Source organism: Protopterus annectens, chromosome 8.part0, assembly GCF_019279795.1.
Source record: "Protopterus annectens isolate FY-2018-M chromosome 8.part0, PAN1.0, whole genome shotgun sequence".
In the NCBI taxonomy this organism is placed as follows: domain Eukaryota; kingdom Metazoa; phylum Chordata; order Ceratodontiformes; family Protopteridae; genus Protopterus; species Protopterus annectens.
This window is the reverse complement of record NC_056741.1, coordinates 261,234,385-261,261,505: the sequence shown is the minus strand read 5'-3', so window position 1 is coordinate 261,261,505 and position 27,121 is coordinate 261,234,385. Positions and strand designations below refer to the sequence as shown.

At 39.1% G+C, this 27,121-nt stretch overlaps 1 protein-coding gene across 8 annotated transcripts in view; it reads right to left on the bottom strand.

Moving 5' to 3' along the window:
* The window catches only part of GATAD2B (GATA zinc finger domain containing 2B), a 1,632,840-nt gene that overhangs the window by 1,088,444 nt on the left and 517,275 nt on the right, over nt 1-27,121 (bottom strand). For all 8 annotated transcript variants that reach the window (XM_044079739.1, XM_044079738.1, XM_044079745.1 and 5 more), the window contains one exon: nt 9,258-9,587. In XM_044079739.1, the coding sequence (XP_043935674.1) occupies nt 9,258-9,587 (330 nt within the window). The remainder of the gene's footprint in view (nt 1-9,257; nt 9,588-27,121) is intronic.

Sequence of the window (27,121 nt, the reverse complement as noted above, 5' to 3'; positions counted from 1 at the left end):
AGTACTGAGACAACCAACTATATCTGAATATAGTTGTTAATAAATAATGACATGCATTTCAGTTTCAGACTTCATATTATTCAGAAAATTCAATTCTAACATAAATCCTTTTATTCTAGCAACTGTCTAATGTGTCCCTAGTTTTGGGTCTTTATCCCCAACATTATAACAGTCTTTGTCCAGATTTCTTGTGTTAACAGATTGAGAGGTATGATGTGTATGTGTGTCTGTATGTATGTATAAGGAGGAGAAAGCATACCCCTCAGCTGTCCAGGTTTTGGAGAATGTCCAGATTTTGCCCCATATTCCTCCTAAAATGCATTGAAGTTGCTAAATAATGACAGACATTTGAGTTTTAGATGTCATATCCTTTAGAAAATGCATACCAACATAAATCCTGTTATTCTAGCAATGTTCTAAGTTCATGAGAGCAATATTTATAATCTGCTCCTATTTACTTTAGGCTTTGCCCAGATTTCTTGCACTTGGTTGAGGTGTGTGTTAAAGAGAGTGAAATGTCCTAGAGTTAGCAGGTGGAATTTATTTTCAAGTGCATTTTCAAGGAATTGTGAGCTTCAGGGGAAGAGAGTTTTACTGCTGTTCATGCTAAGCCTACTTAAAATGTGCAACTGTTTTGTTTAGTATCACTATTGTGGTATGGAATTTTTAAAGCAGCACAGCAGGTAGCATACTTGCATCTTGATACAGAGGGATGTAGGTTCTACTCCCACAACATGTAGATTTGTATTTTAAGGGGGTGTATGTCCTCCTTTGGATGAGATGCCTAATAACTATTAACATGTTTTTCAGCTTGCCACCCATTCCCTATTGCAATATACCAACTTACCATTTTTTTAATATAACGTAAGCAATTTATTTTTCAAGGGCTGCAGGCAGTGAATTTGTAGATGAAACACTGAAATATAAAGTTGCTTTCTAGCAACAACCTCTTCACTGGTTTCAGATCTCTTTAATGTGGAATTATTCAGATGAGTTACTTCTGCAAAGATTCTGCATATTGATTGATATTGGTGGATTGTATGACAGAAGTTTGAGTAGAGTGGCCCTTTATGGTTGAAATGTTCTGAATTGGGCAGGTTGTCATTATTGGTTCATATGGTTTCATTGCTTAAAGGAAAAATGTTCAGAACTATAAATTTAAAACACACTCTAACAAGTGGTGCTGTATTGTACAAGGGATATAATTCAATTATTATATAGTATGATTAATACAGTCAGGAAGGTGAATCAAATAACTTTTGCATGGTTATAGAAATGTGTGCAAAGAGTCTATGATTTGAAAACAGCCCAAAGGTAAACTTACCCTGCCACTGGCCAGATGCATTTTCTTTGAATGCGGTTTCAATGTTGTTTTGGTGAGTGTGGGTTTGAAAGGTAGAGAAGTTTTAATGCTAAGTCTCTTTTCATTGTAAGACTATTGCTTTGTTTAGGTTTAGTAAACGTCTATCAGTGTTTGTGCTATAAAATTTGAAATAAAAGTTGTAAATGAAATCCAAATATCTATAATCATTGTAGAAGTAAAGCATAAAACAGTATGCACACTGAGAGATTTGAACAGTGTCTATGACAAAGGAGGAAAAATAGCCAAGTATTGGGACACTGGAATGGCTGCGTGGGCAGGGGTGGGGGGTGGGGCTGAGTGGGCGGAGCAGCAGAGGGGGTGGGGCGGCGTGGGTGGGGCTTGGGTTTGCACCCCCCTGCAAAAAATCCTGCGGGCTCCCTTGCTACTGGGGTAGTTTTTATGTATAAAAGCAATGTTAACATATCAGACACGTGTACAAGAGTACCACATGAACTAACTATTGTTATTAGATGAGGGACAGATATTTCATGTTAATAGGATTATACGCAGATATACACATAAAAGAAAGAAAAAAATTTGTTCAAAATAGTGACATCATATTTGACTGTGATTAGGAGTAAGATCATTAAGAGAGATTTTAATTGTAAAATAAAAAAAAAGAAAATAGAACAAAACAAAAAAAAGTTAAAGAAACTATTAAAGGGGAACTACGGGTGTGGAAATATGATCAGCAGACATTTAAAACAGGACAACTGTACACAAAAATACATTTTTTTTGTCAGAAAATATGAAGTGTTGGGGGAAATATTGCAAGAGGTTTTTCAGATCACATAAGCAATCTGGCTGAAAACTGTAGAAGCATAAGTAGTAATAAGAGAAGGTAAATGTATTTAAATGTTAACAGTTAAGTGTTTAGAAGAACAAGTGTTAGCACTATAAATAATTTATGGAAAGAGCACTTTACTATGTTTCCTTTTTTTTTTTTAATCATGGACGTAATAGTTGGTAATTTTACAGAACAATACCAGAAAGTATCTTCACAAGTTGAATTTAGCAACAGGGTAAAAAAAACAAAAAGAAAAGTAATACAATACAGACAACATAAAAAATGCTACATTTGGAGGAGGACAGTACAGTTGATGATGAAAAAGTATTATACGAAGACAGTAAAAGAAGATTTGAACAACTGTATACTTAAGAAAAATATTTAAAAAGGAAGATGCATCACTTTTTCTGCCTAAAACAGAACAAAATTATGGCTCCAGTGAAAGAGATAAAAGGCAGTGAAAAAATATGAAGTAAAGGGAAGGAGACACTATGAAACTTGTAAAGGAATATGTGAAAAATGCATAATAGCAGAAAAAATGGAGCAAAGAGAATGCTGTGTAAAAAAGTTTTCTCAACAAGCAATGAAAATACTTAATAAGGAAGTAAAGTCAGAGGAAAAAGAGTTACAAAAATAGTAAAGAACATTCTGTGAGAAAAGGATATGCAACATATTAAAGTTAAAAATAAGGCAAAGACAGACTTTCATTAAGATTTTTAAATGAGTGGTTGGACAAGGAAGTGACAAGAGGAGGAATATGCAAAGGAGTCATGTATGTATTAAAAATAAATAAATAAAAGTGATTTTAAAAATTGTAGGCCCATAACATTAAATAATACAGACAAGAGCACTTTTATGAAAATTATACAGAGAAGATTTAAAGAAATAATGCATGAGGTAGTATATGGTATAAAAGAAAGAGACAGCCGAGAACAATTAAGAGGTTTGGTAGATTAAATCCTCTTACTTCTGCAAAATGTTAAGGTAATGATTGGAGATGTAAAGGCTTTTGACAGTGTAAACTGCATAGGATTATGGAGTATTTTGCAACAGTGTGATGTGGAAGGAAAGATTTGAATGCGATACAATCAGCATATGAACACAATGAAAAGAAAGTAAATAGATGGATTCTGTCAGACAGTATAAAACAGGAGTGTAGCAGGGGTGCCCTATGAGCAGTGTGCTATTTTCATCAAATATGAATGTGTTGAAGAAGTAAAATTCAGGATGAAATGAGAGGAGGAGCTTACATGTTACAAAAATGTGTGCCTACACTGTCTTACAGGGTATGCAGATGAAATAATTACTACTGCAAAAAAAAGTAAAGATGAATGTAATACTGATAAAGACAACTTTTGTTAAACATGTACAACTGAGTAAAGACCTTAAGTTCAATTCTACTGGCGGTCAAAAACGCAATTACTTGAAAATCAAAATCTAAACCAACTCTGAAATACTAAATAACAAAAGAAATAAAATAACTGAAGTAGGATCTTTGGAAAATCGAAGAAGCAAATTACATAGAAATAAATGGAATTTGAGAGAACAATATATGAAGAATAGAGTTAAGGGGGAAGAAGGGATTGAGGTTCAAGGGAAGGCAGGAATTTAACAATTAATGTAATGCTGGACTGAGTCACAGCTATAAAGAAAGAAAACATATGTAATAGATAATGTATATAAATGAAAAAAATGTTAACATATTTTTTACTGTTAATGTATGTATGTTTATGTCTTAAGTGATAATTCAACAAAGGTGTTTAAAAAAAACCTGTGGGACAGGACTTGAATAAGAAAAGCAAAGGATTGAGTGATGGCATAGAAGGAGTGCAATTTTCAAAAATGAAACGTTTATTGTGTATTACTTTTGGAAAGATGGGGGAGACAGAAATCCAGATGAAATAATGAAAAACTGAAAGTAGTATTAATGTTTTGGAAAACTTTCAAATTGTTACTCAAGAAAAAAGTTTTAATAAAATCAGTAATTCTGGGAAAATAGTATATTTAGTGAAAGTTCATGCAATTCCTGCTGACAAAGAAAATTAAATACAGCAATTAGTACTTGGGTTGTTTTGTGGTTCTAGGTTAAACCCTGTCAAAATAGGTGCACTATATATGAAAATAAATGGAGAATTACTTTTAATAAACCCTATTGCATAATATGACATGAGTAGTGAAAGGAAATAGATTATAAAAAACATATTTGAGAATAAATACAATGATTTGTGTGAAGTTTTGGCACAAAAATAAGAGAAAAAGGAAAAGTGGAGATTAGTGAGATGGAAGTATTTAAACATAAATGTTCTTCATGGAAATTTAGTATGGATAATAATGAAGAGGACAGAAAATGGTATGGAAATATATGCCTTGGGAAGGGTTAAAGGATGTTACAAGATCAATTAAAACAAGACAAAACATGCTAGAAGCTATGATAATGTGTCTGCATTTTATATGGAGATCGACTATTGACAAACTGCCAGTAAAAGAATGTATGTTATACAGCAGAATGGAGGGCAGACTATGCTCACATTGTAAAGAGTTGGAAAGATCTGAACATGTGTTTATATTATGTGAAAGACAGAGTATGGCAAGCAGAATGTAAAAGAATTTCTTTTAGTCGATATATAAAAGATGGAAGCTTTGAATATGTTTATGATTCTATAACTATGAATGAGAAGAAGAAATAAGTGATTTTCATTTTTGTGTTGTGTGGGAAATTCTGAATGCTAGAATGAATTCATTTTTTTAATAAACCCTACAAAATGGCTGGACATTTTGAAAAAATAAAAAAAAGTAAAAAGATGGTTGTGGCAAAAAGAGTGCGGTATTTTTTTAATATAAATGAAACCTGTAAATATATGAATATATAAAGAAGTGGATATGTAAAATAAAGTAAATGGTTTATTGTATATAAATTAATTATTTTAGATAAGTGCTGTCAGATCCTTAACATCCACCTGAGCTGCCACCAACTCTGGCAGACAGGGCCTTGGTTTAACATCTCATCCAAAGGGTGACAGACTCAAGAATACAATACCCCCTTCATTGTGCTGCACTGCAGTGTCAGTATTGGAAAATTAATCCAACTATCTGTTGTTGAAGTAGAACCCACAATGACTTCTAGGGGTCATTTCTCATAATTCTCTATGGGTAGATTTCTCAGGAAAAGACTCTCATTGGTGTCTGGTCCCCAAATTTCTTACCCATGAAATCACATGAAACAACCTCCTGACAATCCCTGTAATGGCTATAATCCAGATCCTCATTTTTTCTCATGGTGATGCAGGCTTCAAGCTCATCTCTAAATGTACTGTAACTGCCTAGATCAAAAGTACCAGCACTAGTGTTCATGCTTCTCATCATGTTCCACTCTCACAGAGTTCAAACGGGTGGTGCTGGTCCTTGCTAATGTTGTGCTAATCAAAGAAGCACTATGAAAGATTATGCTTATTTTAGACAATAAGCCCAGAAGGTTTTGAACTATGGGAGCTGCACAAAAGATATGAAGGGAGCAGATGCCATCTGTGCCCTTCTAGTTTGGATCATGGTACCATGGAATGCACCAGCCAGAGGCTTGTGCACTCATGATTGAAGGAACTAAGATTTCAGAAATGAGCTGAGCATATCAAAAAGAGGAAATTCCTCAAGTAAACTGTTGCATATACCCTTTAAAGTCAGATTTTTATAACAGTTGCCAAATTTACAATATTTTCTCAGAAAAAAGTGCAGTCCTCGTGTTATCCCTGACTTGTCCCCAACTAACATAAATGTTCTTAAAAAGTCTATTTTTAGGAACCAAACACTAATCTTACAAAGTTGTAAGGAGGATAGCTGAACTGCACAAAAAAGCTAAAAGGAACCAGTAACCAAAGACAGGAATGTGCCTTTTAACCAAAGCACAAGGAAGCCATAAAGGAGACAAAGGAAGGAGCATGCTTGCCCAGAGTGACAAAGATCAAGATTAAAAGTATAGCTGCAAATCAAAGAACAAGAAAGCTGTACTTAAATGTAAAACCCATTGCTGATGGTTCTTTGATGATGTGAGGACTGCATGAAAGTCTGGGTGCTCTATTCACTTCCTAGATTAAATCACACAATGTGGCATGAAATGAAAGTAGCAAAGGCCAAATGGATATAAGGACTCTGAGTAATGTGAAAAGTCAGATGCAAGGTCCAGTAGAATACTAGGGTGTAAATAAATGGAGATGTTCTCAAGTTAAAGTTTTGGTCAAACTTCTTCTGTACAGGGTACTGTTAAGACCACAGATGGCTCACTATGCGCAGTTCTTTTTTACTTATTTACAATAAATGTTTACAAAGTCAGGATATAATAAAGTTAAACATATTGATATATGTTAAAAACCAACAAGAATACAGAAAAGGGAAAAGAAAGGAGCTAGAAATGGAACGGGATAAAAAAGGAAAGGGCAAACAGTTAACTGTTGTCAAAATCCACTGAGGATACAAATAGTTAGAATGTTAATCACCACCACTTTTAGCCGTCATTTCAAGCAAAAGTGCTGGTTTCCAGTTTTTCTATAATCAATCATTTGGTGATCATTGGGTCTGAAGCAATTTTCAACATATTAACAGGAGACACATCCAAAATATGTAATAAATCTCAGGAGAAAAAGGTACATTTTCCAGTATTAGGTTAGAAACCAAAGACCCAGAATGTATTAGTTTCATATAACATTCAATTTGAGAGCATGTCCCCCAACAATGCTTTAGGTCAACAATCTTGCTTTCATAATGCCAGCAACTTACTTCAAGGATGAAGTTCAAACCCATAAATTACTTTATATACTGAATGGATACATTACAAATTGATTTGTGCAGTTTCATAATATTATTTATTTATTTGTTTATTTTTATTTATTTATTTATTTTACACATATTAACCAGCAAAGTCCAACTGGGCTCAAAGGCCACTTTTCAGCAAAGGCCCAAGGAGAAAAGCTCAAGAACATGCAGTACAAACAATATTTTAAGTTATATATATATATATATATATATATATATATATATATATATATATATATATATCAACAATGTCAGACAGAATACAATTCTCCCAGCGTTCCTGAGAAAAGGACGTATACAGCACACACTCCTATTTACAATGTGCTAGGAAAAAAGTTACAGATGCCCTTGATTGCGATGATGTTTTTTACCTCTCTAGAATGGTATATAACTATCATTTTCTACACTTGCTCTTAGCCCAAAAGCTGAGAAGGTGACCTTACTGTTACTTTCAGATGAAACATTGAAAAAATCATGTTTTCTTGTATAAGTTGGCAAGAATTTCTATCTTCATGAAAACTGAATTTAAATACTTTTTCCAATTTACACCCACTATTTCTTTAATTATATAAATTTTAATACAAGAGAGAAGTCATCTATTAACTGTGTTCTCAGGGAATAGTTACATATTTGCTTTATATGAAAATGTCTTGAGAATATAGTAATTTCAGAGTTCTGGCTGTATAAAAAATCCACAGCAGAATGTGATTTATTAAGAAATCAGGGTTTGGTGCTAGGACCTCTCCTTTTCAATATTCACTTTTCTGATCTCCAAGCAAATACCCAAGACCTTTGGCTAACAAAGTTTGCAGGCAACTGCAAACTGGTGGTTGTTGTTAAGTTCCCCCATGACAACCAAAGCCTCGAGGATGAATTCTTCCCTAGTAATTTCTTGGTGTACTAAAAATGGGCTTAAACCAAATGCTAAACAGTGCAATATCATCACCTGTTGTAGGCAGTCCCTCATCATACTTTACAAACACACTAGTACAAAATAAAAATGTAGTCAAGGACCAAGGTACTTGGACTGACAGCTCCATCTCTTTTGACCATCATGTGACAACAGTTGTCAGGGACTCTTTTTACTTAGCTTAGCTACTTGCCAAAGGAATATCAAGATCTAAAGAGGTAATCACTCCCTTATATTCACCACTAATTGGGCCAATTATCAAGTACACTGCCTCTTTAAGATGTATCTCACTAAATATATCATATAATAAGAAAGATTCCAAAGGTTCCTAACCAAAAAGATCATATGCCTGAAGACCCTGAGCTGCCGAGAGAGGCTGGATGCTGTATCCCTTTCTACTCAGAGTGCTGCAGGCTTTCGAGATGAGATCTCAGTCTCACTTATGTCATCATTAGAGACCCAACTGTCTTAGATCTCCTGTTTCACTACAAGTACAATATCTCTACCAATACTATAACTACGGAATAAAACCTTCAACAGGTAAGATAAAACACCATGGAGGGACACATTTATAACCCAGGACAACCTAAATATCTAGAATAATCTTCCAATGCATCTTAAGCAGTGAGATTCGCTATTCTTCCTTTAAACAAACCAGGTGACTGTGTGGGTATCCACAAATTTATTCCACGACTGACTGGCATAACCCTCCTGGGGAAAGAAGATGTGGTTTAGGGAAGGTATTTTCCAAACGTCAATGGCCATACAACTCAGTGGCTTCTGCATATCTATAAACTTCCCAAGATACAGCATATTTCTGCATGTCTATCACAATATGCATTTCTGCAAGCCATACACAGAGAAGCTAGAAAGAACGTATAAAACAAGAGTTAATAAAATGGTCACAGGGTTGAGGGATGGGGAATAAGGAAAGAGTCAGACAGCTTGGTATACAGAAAAAGGAGGTATGTCACACAGGCAAACTACATCAGAAGGTAAGTGTGAAAGGTGAAGCCAGAAAGTTGGGGTCAGGATTAGATAAGGATGACTCATGAAAATACTGATCCCCATTGAGTCTGGAAGAATTTTATAACAATGTCAAAAGAAGTTGAGTACCTAAGAAGAAAGGTTCAAGGATGCCTGCAGCAGATGGAAAAAAGGGGAGAGACATTCTGCATTAAGGCAGGTGCAGTTCAAGCATAAAATCAACAGGTCTTTCTTCAGTATGTTCATAAGTCTATTGAAGATTTCAGCTGCTGAAATATTTACAGCAAAACAATGCGACTTACACCAACATTACTGGTTAAATGACAAAATAAATAAATAAATACAATGAAATACAATAGTCGGTTTCTCCTGACCACATCACCACAGCAGAAATGCTCCTTACTCACTTCCGTCTAGCACTCATGTCTACTGGCTCGTCATTAATATTTTCTTTTCCAGTCTTTATAGTTATCCTGCTGTCCCCATGAGGTCGCAACCCCCCATTCACTTTCTCCTCATAGATTTTACCAGGATCCGATTTCACTCCTAGATCATGGGGGACATCAATCCCAGACAGGTCCTTTCTTTTCAAAAGTGCAAGCATCTTCAGTCTCTCCATAGCTTCATGACCTTCCATTTTTAGCCGCTTAGCTAGGACATCATCACGGTCTTCTGTCTGCTCCAGACCCCGTTTAAGTAAATTCAAACGCAATGCATCTTCTGTCATTCTGTCCATACTAAAAAAAAAGTTGGGAAAACAAACAATAGTTATATAAATCCAGTTAAAATTATTGAACTCCACCTGAAACAGTACAGAATTCACTTGCAAAGTAACTTGGCCATGCGGTATAATGCACCAAGAATGCACTCTCATACAAACTGCCACTAGTTATGCTGGAAAAAAAAAAGTTGCTGTAACAACACAACTTGTGTAATAACCCAAAAAACAACTTGGCTAAAGTAAAATGCACTCTGGGTACAAAATACTAAGTCTATATTACTTACAGGTTCACGTTTTTAAATAAATTATTTTTCATACTGCTAAATATAACAATTCACACAGCACTGTCGTCAGCCCTTCTTATTAAAGTCTAGCAAGTGGCAATCAACACAATACTGTAACTGCAGAGGGAAAACCAAAAAAAGCTGATATTTTCAAATTCTCCCATAAAAAACTGCTTACAATGTAACAACACAAACACATTTAAGCTGCAAATAACAGTAATATGGAAAATGATTTTGTTTGTACTCTTGATGTATCCACCCATTTCTAGTTATTAAAAGTTTTCTTTTTACAAAAGCCATTACATGCATTCACAGATTATGTTACCAGTTGACTTGTTTAATTTCCAAACAAAGTTATATGTATTCACTGTTGTTTCAGCAAATTACTTCATGATTCCTTAAGTCCAACTATCTCTAGTTTAACATCAGAACACCTTTGATTTTTGAGAATACTTTTTTGTGTTAAAAATATTAAGGGCTTCTTTCTTATTGAGAGCTGTGCAAGAGATGAAAGTCACAGAAAAGGTAGCCTCACTCCCCCTATCTTTTCCTCTACGATGCATGTAGCCAAATTGTGTAAAATGTCATACACACTACCATGACCTTTCACACATTTGCTCAGGTATCTAACAAGAAGAAGCAAAAACAGTGTTAAAGTACTTGTCTCCTTCTCTCTCTCTCCTTTTTGCAGTTTACACTTTGGTTGTCTTCTTTACCCTGCCTGCATGGATACTCACTCTGTATACATCAGTATGACAAATCTTACAACAGAGCTGTTTAATGTACAAACTCAGTCTTCTATTCAAGCCCGTAGCTTATATACACTCTTACAAAGGGACAGACGCTCATACGTACACACATGCAAATATACAAGGACTGGAATAAATGGGAGGGGGTCTGGTACATGATACATGAAATATCTTATGATGTAGGTTTAGGAATCAAGTTTTAAGTTGAGTGGCGAACATTCACTAATCCTGCAGAACAAGTCATTTCATGTATAATGCAAACCATACCATCACATATTTAATTATTCATTTTATATTCTTTTAAGGTATTGCTTTCTAATCATTTCTAAGTCTTACAATCATTTCAGTAGCACACGGTACCTGTACTGGGTTGGATGCCTATTCAACAGGGCTTTATTCAGTTTACTCACAATTCTATGAATTAGCTCTCTCTACCTTTTCTAAATGTTTGGAAACGCCAGTTATTTTTTTCTGGTATTATTTTAGTAATTTAATGAAGGCTAAGTTGAGGTATGCTTATTTAAAATTTGACTTTTGTTTAGTTAGTTTAATCATGTTGCCTTAGATATATATATATATATATATATATATATATATATATATATACATACACATACATTCAAATTCAAACCTGCTTTGTAAGTAATGCATTTTCTATTCACTGCCTCCCCGTGGTACTTGTCAAATGGTTCATCTTCCTGCTCTGCTTCCTTGTGTGAGTGTGTGTGGGGGGGATATTCCACAATGGGAGACACCCTTACACTATATTCATTTCCACCCAAGGAGTCATATCAGCTGGGAGGGCATTAGAGAGCTGGGCACATGCTGGTCCTTTAGTGATTCTGAACTAAACCCATTCCCAAAGGTGGCCTGCACAATTTCATGACAGCAGTCTGGTTGGGGAGAGGCACAAGTGCTTTCTTACATTCCTACATCTTGACTCAGTGGCTCACTTCTCCCTCTCATGGGTCACGTAGATAAAAGTTAGGGCTTCATCCCTCTATCCCACTGGATTAATTTTAGTAATATATTTTTCGGTACTTGCGTATTATCGCAACCACATTTCAAATGTGTGTAAGTAATGCTGGCAAAATGTGAAACCACTTCACTCCTTAAATTATTTTCTTAAATGAATGTTTATGTGGTGATATAATAATGTAAAAGGATGCTGACAACATCAAGAAATGATTTTTGGGTGGGTTATATCAAGTGTACATTGTCTGTAATGATGAACTATGTCCTGACTGCTGTCTCAGACAGCATTTCCCTGCAGATTTAAGCACCTGAAATATACACCATTGTATAAAATATTTCTCATACAATTACATTTCAAGTTAAAATCGCTGTAGGCAACTTGCAGCTGACAACACTGAGTATATTCAGTCCTCATGGAATAATGCAAACCAGGCACAGTACAGGCATAAATGCAGCACACAGTAGAGACAGAGACCCGATTTCATGTATTTTTCACGACCACTAAGAACAACACGAACTGCTGCACAGTCAAAGTATGTCGACTTCTTTCAGTCCTGTCAAAATGTGATTAATTCCTGTGTACCTCTACACATATACCGGCTTTCACTTGAGAAAATGGAAATGTTTTTGTATTGTAAATGTTTCACACAACACAAATCACTAACCTGCTATAATAGCTTCAGTACGCGACTGCAGACTGTTAGCTTCCCCTTTCACTGAACCGTTTTTAATTATATACCAGTAAATATCAAAGGTGACTCATTTGTCGAAACTTGAAGGGTACTTGCGTTTTAAAAATGCATCACCAAAAGGGGAACAAGACCGTCTTTGATTGTGTACTGAAGATATTACATTTGGAATGTGGTTGCAATAATACGCAAGTACCTTTTTTTCTAATACACTAACTGAAGTTTGTGTTTTACTTCTTTTCTTTATACTTTCACTTTAATTTAAACTGTTTAATTTGCAAATATTTGGTTCCAGCAAGAATTTTGTAGGGGAAGGGGCTGTGCATGTATTTTGTGTGTGCAGTGCATGATTTTTTTTTTTTAAATCATTCAGATGAAAGGAACCGCTCTTTTTTAAATGAAGATGTGGGTAGTATTCTGACAAATGCTTAAGGTGAGTAGAATGTTGATAAAATATCTACACTTCAGCTCGGGTACATATTTTTGACACACATTTATCATGAACTATTGATAAGACAATCGTGTTCGTTTTGTGTGTGCGTGTGTGTGTGCGTGTGCGTGTGTGTGTGTGTGTGTGCGAGCGTGCATGCGTGCATTTGTATATTCTGTCATATACAGATTTGCCTGCACAAAACGGCAATTGTGGGTAAAACTAAATTACACTATACTACTGCTTAGATTGTAGACTACAGCAGAATTTACTGATTCACTGTGGTAGAGGTTGTGTGACTGCATATTTACCATATACAAGTAGGAGGTGTGGGGGCAGAGCCCCAACACTGAGGTGGTAAATGTAAAACAAAGCACTTTTTTATCGTTTGGGGTAACGATGATGTTAAGCTTCTGGGATTTTTTAATTTCATCAACAACTCAACCTTTTTAGAATTTACTAATGGAAAAGAACAGTGAACAGTTGAATTTTTTGGACGTTACTATTAAGAAGAATAGGAATGAAAATAGGTATGGCAGTGCCATTACCAGGAATTCAACTTATTCTAATAGTTTCCTTCATTCAGACAGTTCAAAATCGCACCGTCACACTGGGAAACTAACCACTGGGCCACCATGGTGTACTTTGCTCTTTTCTCTGCTATAGTGTGATCTCGGAGTTAGTATGTTTAAGTTAGGAGGGGTGTCACTCCCCACATAGGTGAGTTTGATTTGCTTCAGTTTGCTTTTTCACCATGGTTAGTTAACAAGAGTGACAGAGAGATATTCTGGGTGTTCGATAATATGTGGTTTCTCTGAAGTGATCTCGACACTATGAAATTCGAGTAAGTAGTTTTTCAATTATATAAAGTAGATCCATATATATATAAATAAAACATACACACACGCATATACATATGCTATACATATACACACACACACACATATATATATTATATATATATATATATATTATATATATATATACACACACACACACACACACACACACACACACACACACACACACACACACACACACACACAAGTGTTTGTATATGGCTATAGATATATTTATATATGTGGTTCTACTTCAAAACAATGGATTCCCACTTACCCAAATCCGAAATGATCGAGACATCACCAAACTTGCAGAATACTGACAACATATTACCAAAGTTTTTTTTTTTTTTAACGGGAAAAACAAACAGCTGGATAACATAAAACAACAAAATAAAACACATCATGTCAAACTCATCCAGGTGGGGTGGGGGTTACGAGCCCTGTGCCCCACACCCCCCTAAATAAATATACAAACTCTGGGATAGCACTACAGTGGGGAAAAGGGCACATTTCCCAGCGTTGGCCAACTGTTCATTTTCCCTGTAAAAAAACGTTGGTAATATGTGGTGTCTGTGTTTTGCAACTTCGGTGATGTCGTCTCTCTCATTTCAGATTCGATTAAGTGGGGATTCAATCATTTCAAGTAGACCCATACATATATGCATACAGTGGATATAAAAAGTGTACACACCCCTGTTAAAATGTCAGGTTTTTGTGATATAAAAAATGAGACCACAATAAATCATCTCAAAACCTTTCCCACCTTTAATGTGACCTATAACCTGTACAATTCAATTGAAAAACAAACAAATCTGTTATGGGAAAAAATATAAAAAAATAAAAACCGTACAATATGCTGGTTGCATAAGTGTGCACACCCTTAAACTACAACTTTGTTGAATCACCTTTTCATACAATAGATGCAGTTGACATGCATTAATTACTCACTAAGCTGCCACACAATGTAAACGCTATCAAAATAAATCTTGATAAAAGGCTCTCAGGTGTACAGACTACACTCCAGATGACCAGAATATGACTAATGGCTCATACACTGCAAAAGTCACAGCAAACCTGCGAGGGAAGGGTGTTAGTAGTCAATGCTAACATTCTCAACCTGGCAGAAGGGTGTGTTAAGAGTCCCTCCACAACAGCTCCACCTGAGGTAAAAGCTGAACTACAGCAGTTGGGTCTCAACACTCTTCTTCTTCTTTTGGCATTTTTCCCCGGTTAGGGGTCGCCACAGCGGATCACCTGTCCGCTCATGATTGGAAGTGCTGTTTTTACAGTATCGAGTTACCAGCCCGGCACCCAAACTTCCACAGAAGGCACACACATGCACACACTCATGCCTAGGGCCAATTTAGAGTGCCCAATCCACCTACAGCATGTATTTGGGGTACAAATGCAAGTCAGCTGTAATCAAAGGTGGGATGCAGCAAGCACCTGCAGTTGGTCTATACTAACAGTCAGTGAACTGTATGGATTCATTTTAGCTGTCACTTACATTTTATTCATTTATTACAACTTATTTCTGCTTTTATTGTAACACTGCCTGGACAAGCACCTTATTCAAATAAACTTCACCTTCCTGGCCAACACCCAGAGTCAAGGAGTTATTTGCAGAGCACAAAAATAATCTTCTAACCTCTGCTGCATAACAGATGTACTTAGCAGCACATGTCACCACATCCTAATGTCTTGGGATAGCACAGGCATGGAAGGAGGGGGAGAAAAAAAGTAAATGCCTGCTTAACAAACAATTTACCATAATAAGTGGAATGGAATGAAGAAACTGTTATCCAATGCCAGTAAACTAAAGCACCTAATAATACAGATATATATGCAACCTACCCATAATAAGAAAACTGGTCACAAAAAAAATATCCTGCAAGTTTAGAAGTATTCAAATAAATGCAGCAATCTGGCAAAAGACCAGCACAGTTTTAGAGAATGCAGAAGTATAGCATCTGCACTCTGGCTGTTAAATGATGCCCTATATAACAGGCATAAGCAACACACGAAGAGGCGACAGCATCCGACGCAGAAATCCCAAGACTCTGGTATTCGGGCCGACTGAGGGCTACCTGCAGGCAGATGACCCCAAGTGTGATGACTGCAACAGTGAAACATGAAGAACATCAGCATAAGCCACACCCTCCTTACCTGCTGTATATTCATAGAGCCATTCAGTACAGTTCAGTACTGTCAAAGCTATCCAAGGAAAGTGCTTCAATCTACCCGTACTGCACTTAGCAACCTACAGTGATTTCCTACATATTTAACCAAACAAACTTTCAAGGTAAAAGTACAAGGACCCTTTCTGTGCCAATCATCACTACTGCATGCATGTCACAAGGATTAGCCCCTGGATCTTTATTTTCTCTCTTCACTAATGGCAAGGCCATAGTACACATAGGTATCTATCTTCTACCACAGAATGTCAGCATGACACTTAAGTGACAACGTGCCAATATCACAACTACTAAAACAGAAACATATAGAAAGATCTCCTTTCATGGTTAAATGATCGAAAGCTAAACATTACCCAACAAATACGAAAAGTGTACTTTTTAGCCCAACAATCCAATAAGGTTTCAACAGGTGTACTGTAGTATTTCAAGACAGCAACCCAACAAACAGGATTCAGATATTTAAAGTTGCATCAGATTATCAATGAAATGCAAACAGATGGCACCAAAATTACAACAAATAGTTAAACATGGACTAGTGTGTAGCCAAGTTTCTCTGATCAGAGGCTTGGGCAACAAATGAAAAAGGTGCACTGCTACTACAGTATGATCTTCAAATACATGTTATAACTTGCAGCAAAGCAGGGACATCACTACAAAGGCGATCAACGAGAATATGCACGCTTATGGTAGTTGGCTTCAACCCTCCAACACCCCCCCCCCAAAAAAAAAGAAATGAAAAAAAGCAAAATAAATAATAATGCATTGATTGTCTCTTTGTCCACCTGTATACAAAGTCAAACTTATGAAACACCCGAGCTTAGCAAGCTAAGGCAGCTCTTGAAACACATTATTCATTGTACTTCATACAAAAAGAAGCCTTGAACTATGCAGTACCCACAACTACAATCAGAAGTGTCAGCTACCAAAATCAAACAATGAAAAACCATACAAAAATTCAAATGAAAGTTCACCCAGCACTTGTTGGGAGTGTGGCTTAATGGTTAAGGTGCTTGCCTTACAAACAAAAGGTGCAGGGTTTGAGTCTCACAAGGGATAATTGGCTAGGCTTAAAATGGCTCACAAGGGCAATTAGCCTAGTACTAACCTATGAACCTAAGAGATAAATGTAAATGAAGACGACACCAACCATAAAGACCCATACCAACATAATAAAATCCTGTACAATCATGACCTAACATAATTGCATATATAATCTCACTTGCAATTTAAATTCATTCCATTGTAAAGTAAAATCAAAATTAAACACCCAGATACACTGCTATACGTTCTTTATATATATGTAATTGCATGTCAGTATAATATACAAATAAACACTGACTAAGACATGCAGAGTAGTCAAAACCTACATAATGCGTGTACAAATTTTATTGTAACAGTGCTTGGACAAGTACCTTCCTCAAATGAACTTGAACTTCCTGGTCAACACTTGGAGTCAAAAGTTCTCTGGAGATTTCTAAATTATGAGACTAAACATAACTACGTCATTCTCAAGCAACATCAAAAGTCATATCCGAGAAGAAAAAACACATTTTATATACAAAATGTATTTTGTATATTTTTTAAATATTTACATAGCCTTCATAAATACTGAAATGTGACTGGTCAAGCCTCAGAAATATATGGTTATTAACTCTACATAAAGCCTAATAAAAAACAAGATACAACACAGACATTTCAAAGTGAAACCACATCACTATAAATTCTTACCAGCACCATCATCTTGCAGTAAACTACCAGACAATATAGTAGTTTACTGGGAAGATTATAGAGTTGGTAAAATGCACTCCAATGTGCTTTCACCTTGTAAGGTTATCTGTGTTTCAGTTCTTGTCTGGGCAAATTGCGACAGTCTGACAATGATCAAAACAGCTTCTAACTTATGTTGTTTGAAGTCTCTTGTGAGAGCTGTCAAATGATACGTCATTTCAAAAGATTAAAAATATACAGTGGACCGCAGTTAATGCTTTATCAAGACATAAATAAATATCTTACTACCACAGAACAGCGGAAGAAACTTTCTTCTTGATTTTTTCCCCACACCCTTCAGTCATGATCTGCCAAAATATTCCCCAATCTGCACCAGATAGGCTCACTCGTCCCTCCAAAGGGGAAGGGGAGGTGATTTCCTGGGCAATTTGAGAGTCCTATGGCTCCATCTGCATCTCTTGGCGGTAAGAAATGGATGCGAGGGTGTGGGTCCACTGTGACAACATGCTGGAACCTTGTCCCAAACACACCCTGCCACAATGGTGTCCAACAGCTGTGACAGTAGTGCTGTTCTTGGGAGGTCTCCTGAATGCTTCCAAAGGCATGTGTACTTCTCCTTGACTTAGGTGCAACACACAGCCACACTGACCCAAAAGCTGCTACTGATGTTTCCCCACACCTCTGTAGGGGATCAGTAGTGCAGATGGTCATATTTCCCCCTCCTCCCCAGGACGGGTGAGTCGCCTGCATCAGTGCATCACTCCTATTCATACCTCCCCCTCCTCCCCAGGGGTGAGTGAGAGCCTACATCAGCATCATTCATACCTCATACCCCAGGACGGGTGAGCCTGCATCAGTGCATCACTCCTATTCATACCTCCCCCTCCTCCCCAGGACTGGTGAGCCTGCATCAGTGCATCACTCCCATCCTCCACAATCCAGTCTTTCTAATAACCAAACCAATAACCAAACTTGGGTCACCTGGGCCATAGACAGGGTCTTATCACTCTACAATACAGGGTCAGTGTGCTGTTTGGAATTACTTTAAATACATGAAACTTGTGTACTTGTTATTACATTAGATCAGTTTGCAAAACTCAATTTGCATTAAATTCTAGGACTCAGGCACTCCCTACATGCTCTGCACGGAGGATAACTTTTTCCTGGGCTACTCCTACATCTCCCCCTACCAATCATATCCTGCACTGCTCTCCTGTTTCCACTTTCTGACCATGCTAAAAGCACCAAAAAAAAAACTACAACCCTTACCCAGCAGAGAGACAGGGATGGAAGTTGGAATGATTAAGGAAGATTAATTCTTCATACAAAACTAACATTATGTTGAGTCACAACCTTTTTGTATTTACTAAAAAGCTTTGGTCTTTGCTCTTAGGTTCATAAATGAATACTAGACTAACTGCACTGAAGGAATATTTTAAGCCTAGCCAATAACCCAAAGTCTGAATCAAACCCTATTACTTTGTAACAAAAAAAAAAAAAAAACCTCAGAAGCCAGTAGCAATACATTTATTCTCCTGGTACCTCGCCCTTTCGCTTTCAAGGGATAATAAACTACACAAGCAAAAGTTTTTAAATAGTTGCATTATAATGAGTTAAACAACTAAACAATCTTCTAACATCAATTGCATCATTATAGTGAAATTTTTTAAAAAAAGAAATCTGAACCACAATAAACTCTCCAATTACCCCACCAGCAAACTCCACAATAAAAACATCAACTTTATTCAAAAATTCAGCACAATGTCTTGATTAAGACCCCTAGGGGAAATGGTACCATAATTAAAAATGAACGTAGTCTCAAGGTGATTCAACATTTGGCGAAAATCCCTCCCCATTCCTATAGGTTGTGCCAAAACAGGAAAAAAACAAAGACGACCCATCCCCTAAATGTTCAGACTGAAAAAACACGGAAGGTCTTTGGCTAACAAAGTTTGCAGATGACTGCAAACTAGGAGCCATAATCGAAACTCCTAACAATGTGGACAAACTACAAAAGGGCCTCACTGAGACAGATACCTGGTGTCAAAGCCATGGCCTGAAGCTCAATGCCAAAAAGTGTATTGTCATCCCCTTTGGTAAAAACTCTGTACCCATGAACTACCACATAGCTGGTAGTCTACTTAATGCCGAAAATGTGATGAGACCTTGGGACACAGGTGGACAGTAGTCTCTCCTTTGATAATCACATCGCCACAGTGGTCAGGAAGTCCTTCTACGTGGCTCATCTCATCACAAAAGGATTCTCATCCAGAAAAAAAAGAGGTCATTGTTCCCCTCTACTCATCACTCATTAGACCCATTAAAGAGTACAACGCCCCTTTTGGTATGTACCTCAAAAGACATCTACAACAACTGGAAAGACCACAGAAATACCTCACAAAGAGGATTACTGGCCTCAAACAGATGCCCTATGCAGACCATCTCAAAAACTACAGCTTTACTCCATCGCATATCGCCTACTCAGGGGCGATCTCTGCCTAACATACAAAGCTATGTCAAACCCAGAGCTGTTGGACATGCTCCACTTAAAGAAATCCCAATCCCTCCGAGCTACACGCTCTAGGGACCTAAACCTTGTCACCACAATAAACAGAACATGCTGGAGGGATAGATTCCTGTCCCAGAGACTTCCCATACTCTGGAACAGACTACCTATCTATGTCAAACAGAGCTCCTCATTAGCACTCTTCAAGAAAAATCTTGATGATTGGATGGGAAATAGGAAATTCACCCTGGGGATCACTTCTGTGGCTCTGCTCGACAGGGGCACATGAAAATAATTCTCTTGGGTGGCGAAAGCCAGGGTACATTTTTTGGCTAGGCTTGTATAGGCCCTAGGGCCGATAGCCTAGTACCTACCTATGAACCTATGTTGGACCACAGGGCTTTCCCTCTTGCCATTCATAAAATCAGCTAGATGTCCTAAAACACAGGTTTTCACCATTCTTTTGGTCTCCCCTATGTACCACTTTACTACATCACACCCACATCACAAAATATAGACAATCCCACAGGATTTACAACTGAATTTATTTTTGGCCACATACCTATGATCACTGATAAAGGACCTGAAATACTGAGAATCCTACTACACAGGGTACCCGAAGGAAGTGTTGAAGACAGCTAGGTGTAAGACTAAGGGTGGATTCAATGTTGAGGGATGCATTAAGGGTAGGTTTGGGTATGGTCGTGAGAACTTAAAGTGTAAGGAGGGTGGTGAGAAGTTATTTTATGTTACTAGACATACTCCCTTTTCTGAAACCTTGAGGAAAATAGTGATGGATTTATGGCCCATGATTATTTTAGATGAAGTTTTGGGTAAAATTCTCCCGAGTAAGGTACCATTTTCCTTCAGTCGATATTGCAACCTGAAGGAATTACTTAATAAACCAATGATGGTACAGAATCTTCTTCTTTCGGCTTTTTCCTGGTTAGGGGTCACCACAGCAGATCACCTGTCCGCTCATGATTGGCAGTAGAGTTTTACAGTGTCGAATTGCCAGCCCAGCGCCCAACCTTCCACTGAAGGCACACACACGCACACACTCATACCTAGGGCCAATTTAGAGTGTCCAAACCACCTACAGCATGTCTTTGAGATGTGGGAGGAAAACGGAGCACCTGGAGGAAACCCACGCGACCACGGGGAGGACATGCAGACTCCGCACAGAAGGCACCCCAGCCGAGGATCGAACCGGAGAACCTCTTGCTGTGAGGCGACATTAACCGCTGCACCACCGTGGCTGCCCAAATGATGGTACAGAATACTTCCTTTAAACTAGGGGGCTCATTTCCATGTGGTAAATGCAGTGTGTGTAGCAGGATTCGCAATATTTCAGGGTCCTTTATCAATGATTGTAGATATGTGGCCAAAAAGAAATTCAGTTTTAAATCCTGTAGGGCTGTCTATATTTTGGGATGTGGGTGTGATGTAGTAAAGTGGTACACAGAGCAGAGCAAAATAATGGTGAAAACCCGTGTTTTAGAACATCTTGCTGATATTAAGAATGGCAAGAGGGAAAGCTCTGTGGCCCAACATTTTGAGTCTGAACATTTAAAGGATAGGGCTTTATTTTTTATAATTTTGGCACAGCCTATAAAAACAAGGGGAATTTTCACCAAAAGTTGAATCAACTTGAGACTACATTCATTTTTAATTATGGTACCCTTTCCCCTAGGGGTCTTAATCAAGAAGTTTTGCTGAATTTTTGAATAAAGTTGATGTTTTTATTCTGGGGTTTGCTGGTGGGAGTGATTAGAAAGTTTATTGTGGTTCAGATTTTTTTTAAATGTCACTATAAAGATATAATTGATGTTAGAAGACTGTCTAATTGTTTAATTAGTTCATTATGATGCAACTATTTAAGAAAGTACAGTTGTGCACATTTACCATAAATGTAGATGTTCAAGTATATTCACTGTTGCAGTCATCACACTTGGGTTATCTGCCTGCAGGTAATCCCTCAGTCAGCTCGAATACCAGAGACTTAATATTTCTGTGTTGGATGCTGTCGCTCCAGGACTGACGTCAGGTCGTCAGGGGTATAAAACAGGCATCTGATGCCATTACATCAGTTTTTCTTGCCCCAAATGACAGGAGTCCCCCAAATAGGGAGCTAAGTTATGGTGGGGAAAACACCATCAGTAAAAAGTAAATACCAATACCCCTGAAAGGGGTGAGTAACAGCCATAGAGAGGAGAGAGAACAAAAAAGGGGGCTGGAGGGAGGGAAACCAGGACTGGAACAGTGAATACACTCAAACATCTACATTTATGGTAAGCGTACACAACTGTACTATGTTCTTCGTGTTTCACTGTTGCAGTCATCACACTTGGGTGGATTCCCAAAGCTGAAGAATGGCAGAGGCAGTCAAGAAGAGTTAGGGCTGGCTAGTATGCCTTGCAGGACTGCTGTTGCAAAACCTGCCCTGGAATTGGAAAAGATAGGCAGGTGGTAATGCTTGGTGAAGATGTGTACTGAACTGCAGGTAGCAGCTTCCAGGATGGCCCTGGTAGGGACTCCCCTGAGAAATGCTGTAGATGTAGATGTTGCCCTAGTGGAATGTGTTCTGACCCCCTGAGGGGTTGGATTCCCATGGTGCTTGTAGCAGAAATGGATGCAGTGTGCTATCCATTTGTAAATTGTTTGTTTTGAAATGGCCTTGCCCACTGCCCCTGTTGCGAAGCTGACTAGTAACTGATTAGATTTTCTGAAGGGGGTTAGCCCTATCAAGGTAGAATCTGAGCTGTCTGTGCATGTCTGAGGAGTGCAGGATCCTTTCCCCTTTATTTTGAGGATTAGGGAAGAAAGCTGGCAAATGGATGGATTGGTTGAGAGCCACACTGGACACCACTTTAGGCATGAAGGAAGGGTTAGTCCTGAGGGGAAACCCTGTCAGCATGGAAAATAATGAAGGGTTCCACAGCCATAAGTGCTTGTAGCTCAGACACTCTTCTAGCTGAAGTGATAGCCAGAAGCAAGGCTGTTTTCCAAGATAGGAATTTTGAGTCTGCTGACACAGCAGGTTCAAAGGGGAGGGGGAGCGTGAGCTTTCCCAGTACAAAGTTAAGGTCCCAAGCAGGGGTGGGTGCTCTCCTTGGTGGCCTTAAGTTGTCTGCCCCTCTCAGGAACTGTTTGACAAGTGGGTGCGAGAAGACGGGAGGCTCACTGTTGTAATGAGCCGAAATGGCTGAGGCATGTATCTTAATGGAGGAGGAGGACAGGCCTTTGTGGAGCATATCTTCTAAGTAATCCAGGATTAGAGGCAGGGAGGGCAGAGTTGTGTCCTCTCCTTTAGACAGAATCCAGGAGCAGAATATTTTCCACTTATCTGCATAGGATTTTCTTGTACTGGGTCTTCTGGCTTCAAGACTGACGTCCAGCACCTGCTTGCTTAGGGTTGCTGGGGGAGAATTCAAGGAATAAACCATGCTGCAAGATTTAGGGTTTGCAATTGTAGATGCAAAATCTGGCCCTTCTGCTGAGAGCAGGGTTGGGTTCTGGTGTAGGTGCCAGGGTGACACCGGTGATGGGCTGTGCAGGAGTGGGTACCAGTGCTGGCGTGGCCAGTCCGGGGCAGTCAGAATTGTCCTTGGTCTGTCCTGTCTTATCTTGTGCAATACTCCTGAGAGAAGGGGCAGAGGGGGACAGGCATAGATTGAGAGATTTACCCACTGAAAAGAAAGGGCATCCATTTCCTAGGCCCTGCTGTGAGGATTCCTCATGCAGAATTTGTTGAGCTGGTGGTTGTAGATGGAGGCAGAGAGATCCACCTGTGGGGTCCACCATTTTTGAATCAGAAGGTTGAAGGTGCTGGGCTCCAACTGCCACTCTTGTGAGTCTTGGAGATTTCTGCTTAAGTCATCTGCCAGTGAGTTTTGTTTGCCTGGCAGGAACTGAGCTTGCAGATGGACTTGCATGTCCAAGGCTGTGTGCCACAGGGCCATGGCTAACCTGCAGAGTGGGTGGAAGTGGGTTCCCCCCTGCTTGTTGATGTACCACATAACTGTGGTGTTATTTGTTTTTACTAGCTGTTGTCCAGCAAACAGTAGGGATCTGAAAGTTGTCAGGGCATTCTGCACAGCTAGTATCTCTTTTTGGTTGATGTGCAGATAAATTTGACTTGGACTCCAGTGGCCCTGAATGCATTTGCCATCCATGTGTGCTCCCCAGGCATAGTCTGATGCATCTGTGGTTAAGGTCTAGGCGGCATGGGGTTGAGAAAAGGGCAGTTCCTTGTTGTGGTAGCATGCTTTTGCCCACCAAAGGAACTCTGTGCTTAGACAGGGTATGATAGGAATGACTGTTTCCAGATCCTGAGAATGTTGGCACCAAAGTCTTTTTAAGTATCATTGAAGTTTCCTCATATGCAGTCTTGCATATGGAATTAGCAAAATACATGAGGCCATGAACCCTAGGGCCTGCTGTATTTCTCTTGCGGATGGCTGGGTTCTGGTAGCCATTTGTTTGAAGTAGGCTGTCAGATACACTTGTTTTTCTGAAGTGAGGAATGCCATCTGGGATGTTGTGTCCAACCTTGCTCCCAGGAATACATCTTTTGACTGGGTACCATTTTTGACTTCTTTTCATTGATGGTGTACCCCAGGGAAATGACAAGGTGTTTCACAAATGTCAGGTGCTGCAACAGCAATTCCTGACTGTCTGCCTGAATCAGGCAGTCGTCCAAGTATGGGAAAATTTGGATATTTCTCTGCCTGCAGTTAGCAATGGCTGGAGCCAGGCATTTTGTGAAAACTCTGAGCGCAGTAAATAAGCCAAAGGGAAGTGCAGAGAACTGATCATGCATATTTCCTGCCCTGAAACGTAGATACTTCCTGCATGACTCCCTTATGGGGATGTGCAGATAGACTTCTTTTCTGTTTAGGGTGACTAACCAGGCATCCTTGGCTACCATGGGAAGAAGCTGTTGCAGGGCAAGTATTTTGAATTTTGGTACCACCAGGAAGGTGTTGAGAATTGAGAGATCCAGGATTGGGTGCCAATAGCCCTCTTTCCTGGGTACCAGGAAGAGTCTGGTGTAGAATCCTTGACCCCTCTGTTCTACTGAACCAGCTGAATAGCTCTGATATTGAGCAGGGAAGCTACTTGGCTTTGAGCCTCTGCCCACTGGTTTGGAGGAAGGTCTGGAAACCCGCTTGGGGTTGGCAGTGAATGGGAATAAAATGTGTACCCCTGGGATACAATGCTGAGGACCCACCGGTCCTGTGTGATGGACATCCAATTTTTTGCATGAAGGGCAAGTTTTCCTCTTAGGAGCACAAGCAATTGGGCCGGGCTACGGAGTGGGGTAAAGAAGCCATTGTGAGTTTTTTCATAAGAAGGTGGCTTACCACTCCCTGCTTTAGGGGTGGGGGCACTCCATTGCTAAGATTTCTGCATACCCTGAGACTGTAGTCTGGGTGGTCTGTTTCCCCTGGGTCTGGTTTGAGAAGGCCTGGAGGGGGCTGGAAAGGACCAGTGTTTGGACAGGCAATGCCTACTGAATCTAGGGGGTTGCACTTGTAAGAATTCTTTAACAGTCTGCATAGATTTAGCTTTTTCTTCCATCTTTTTAAGAACCTCTACTGCTTTGGTGCCAACCTGTCCTTGTTCAAAGGAGCGTCTAGTAACTGATTTGACATGGTCTGGCAAGTTCTGCTCCTTGAGCCAAGCATTTCTTCTCAATGCAGATCCAGTGACTGCTGCCCGGCAAGATGCTTCTAGTGCGTCAAAGCCACACTGCAAAGTATGCTTACTGACTTGGCTTGCAGAGTGCATAAGCTCCTGCAATTCTTTATTTTCTGCACAATCCGTAAAGGTTGCTACTTTTTGTTTAATAAGTTCCATAATATGCTGCTGGTACTTCAGCATGTGAAACTGGCAATTCAATGCCCTAATAGCAAGAGTTGCAGAGGTATATACCTTCTTACCCCATCTGTCCAAAGCTCTGGAATCCCTGTCCGAAGGGGTAGGATTCTTGGCTGTAGTAGCCTTGATACATTTAGGCCCCTGGGAAATGATCTCTGGGTCAGCAGTAAGATTCTTGAAAACTCTGTAGTACCTGTCTGGTTTCCTAGGGGCAGGAGGTAAAGTGTCAGGAGTAAAACTGAATTCCATAAAAACATCATCACTAACATCCAGGACAGGGGGTACTGCTAAAGGCCTGTGCTGAGGGAATTCTTAAGAATTCTCTGAGTCTCTTTTTGGACTGAGGATAGTCTTGACATTCCCAGTGGAAATACTCTCTTAAGGTATGCAAGGTTTCACCAAATGAAAAATCCTCTGGAGGGGAGGCAGAGGGAATGGATTCCTCTGCATCTGAATCCTCATAAGCAGATAAGGGTATGTCTTCAAAATCAGAAATCTCAGAGTCATCAGACTCCTGGTCTGTAGAAGCTGTAGGAGACTGGTCTCTTTCTCTTAGCAGGGGAAGGCAGACTTCCCCATATCATTGTAATAAGGTCTTCTGCCATTCTAAGCATTTGTTTTTGTGACATGGGAGCAGGTGCATGCACTTTGGTCGTCGGTTTTCTAGGCGTAGTGCGTACTCTGGGCCTAAGAAACTCTGCAGTTTTGGTTAAAAAAGAAGTCATCAGTTTGAGTCGAACATCGGTTGAGTGAAGAACTGCCTCAGAAGCCAGTGCCTGCACAGCAGCTCCAGACCCATCCAAGGTAGAGAGACATCCGCAGGTTCCATAGTCAAAGAAGAATCTTGCTGCATACCGGACTCCGAATGGGTCTCGGTTGAGGCCTGCGAATCCACTGAAGCGGGCATTAGGGGCTGCGAAAGTATCTCACTGAGTACCGGCGGACTGGCGACTAGCTTAACAGAAGTGGTGTCGGTAGCTTTGGATGTACGCGGTCTCTGTCTTTATCCTTACTTTTTTTTAGAATATCGGTAGTCAGATGGCTTACCGAAGCCATTTCAGAATACGATATCGAGAGCAAAAGAATTTAGTAACAAAGAGAGCCCGACGACGAATGGTTCAGGCATTAAAAAAGGTACAAAATCGACAACGAGGTACGTCGTGGTCTAGGCCTAAACGGGTAATGCAGTAAGAATGAAAATCTCTGTGAGGTATTTGCTTGCCACAGGCAAGACAATTGTTAACTTTTTCTGACATTAGTTAGAGCAAG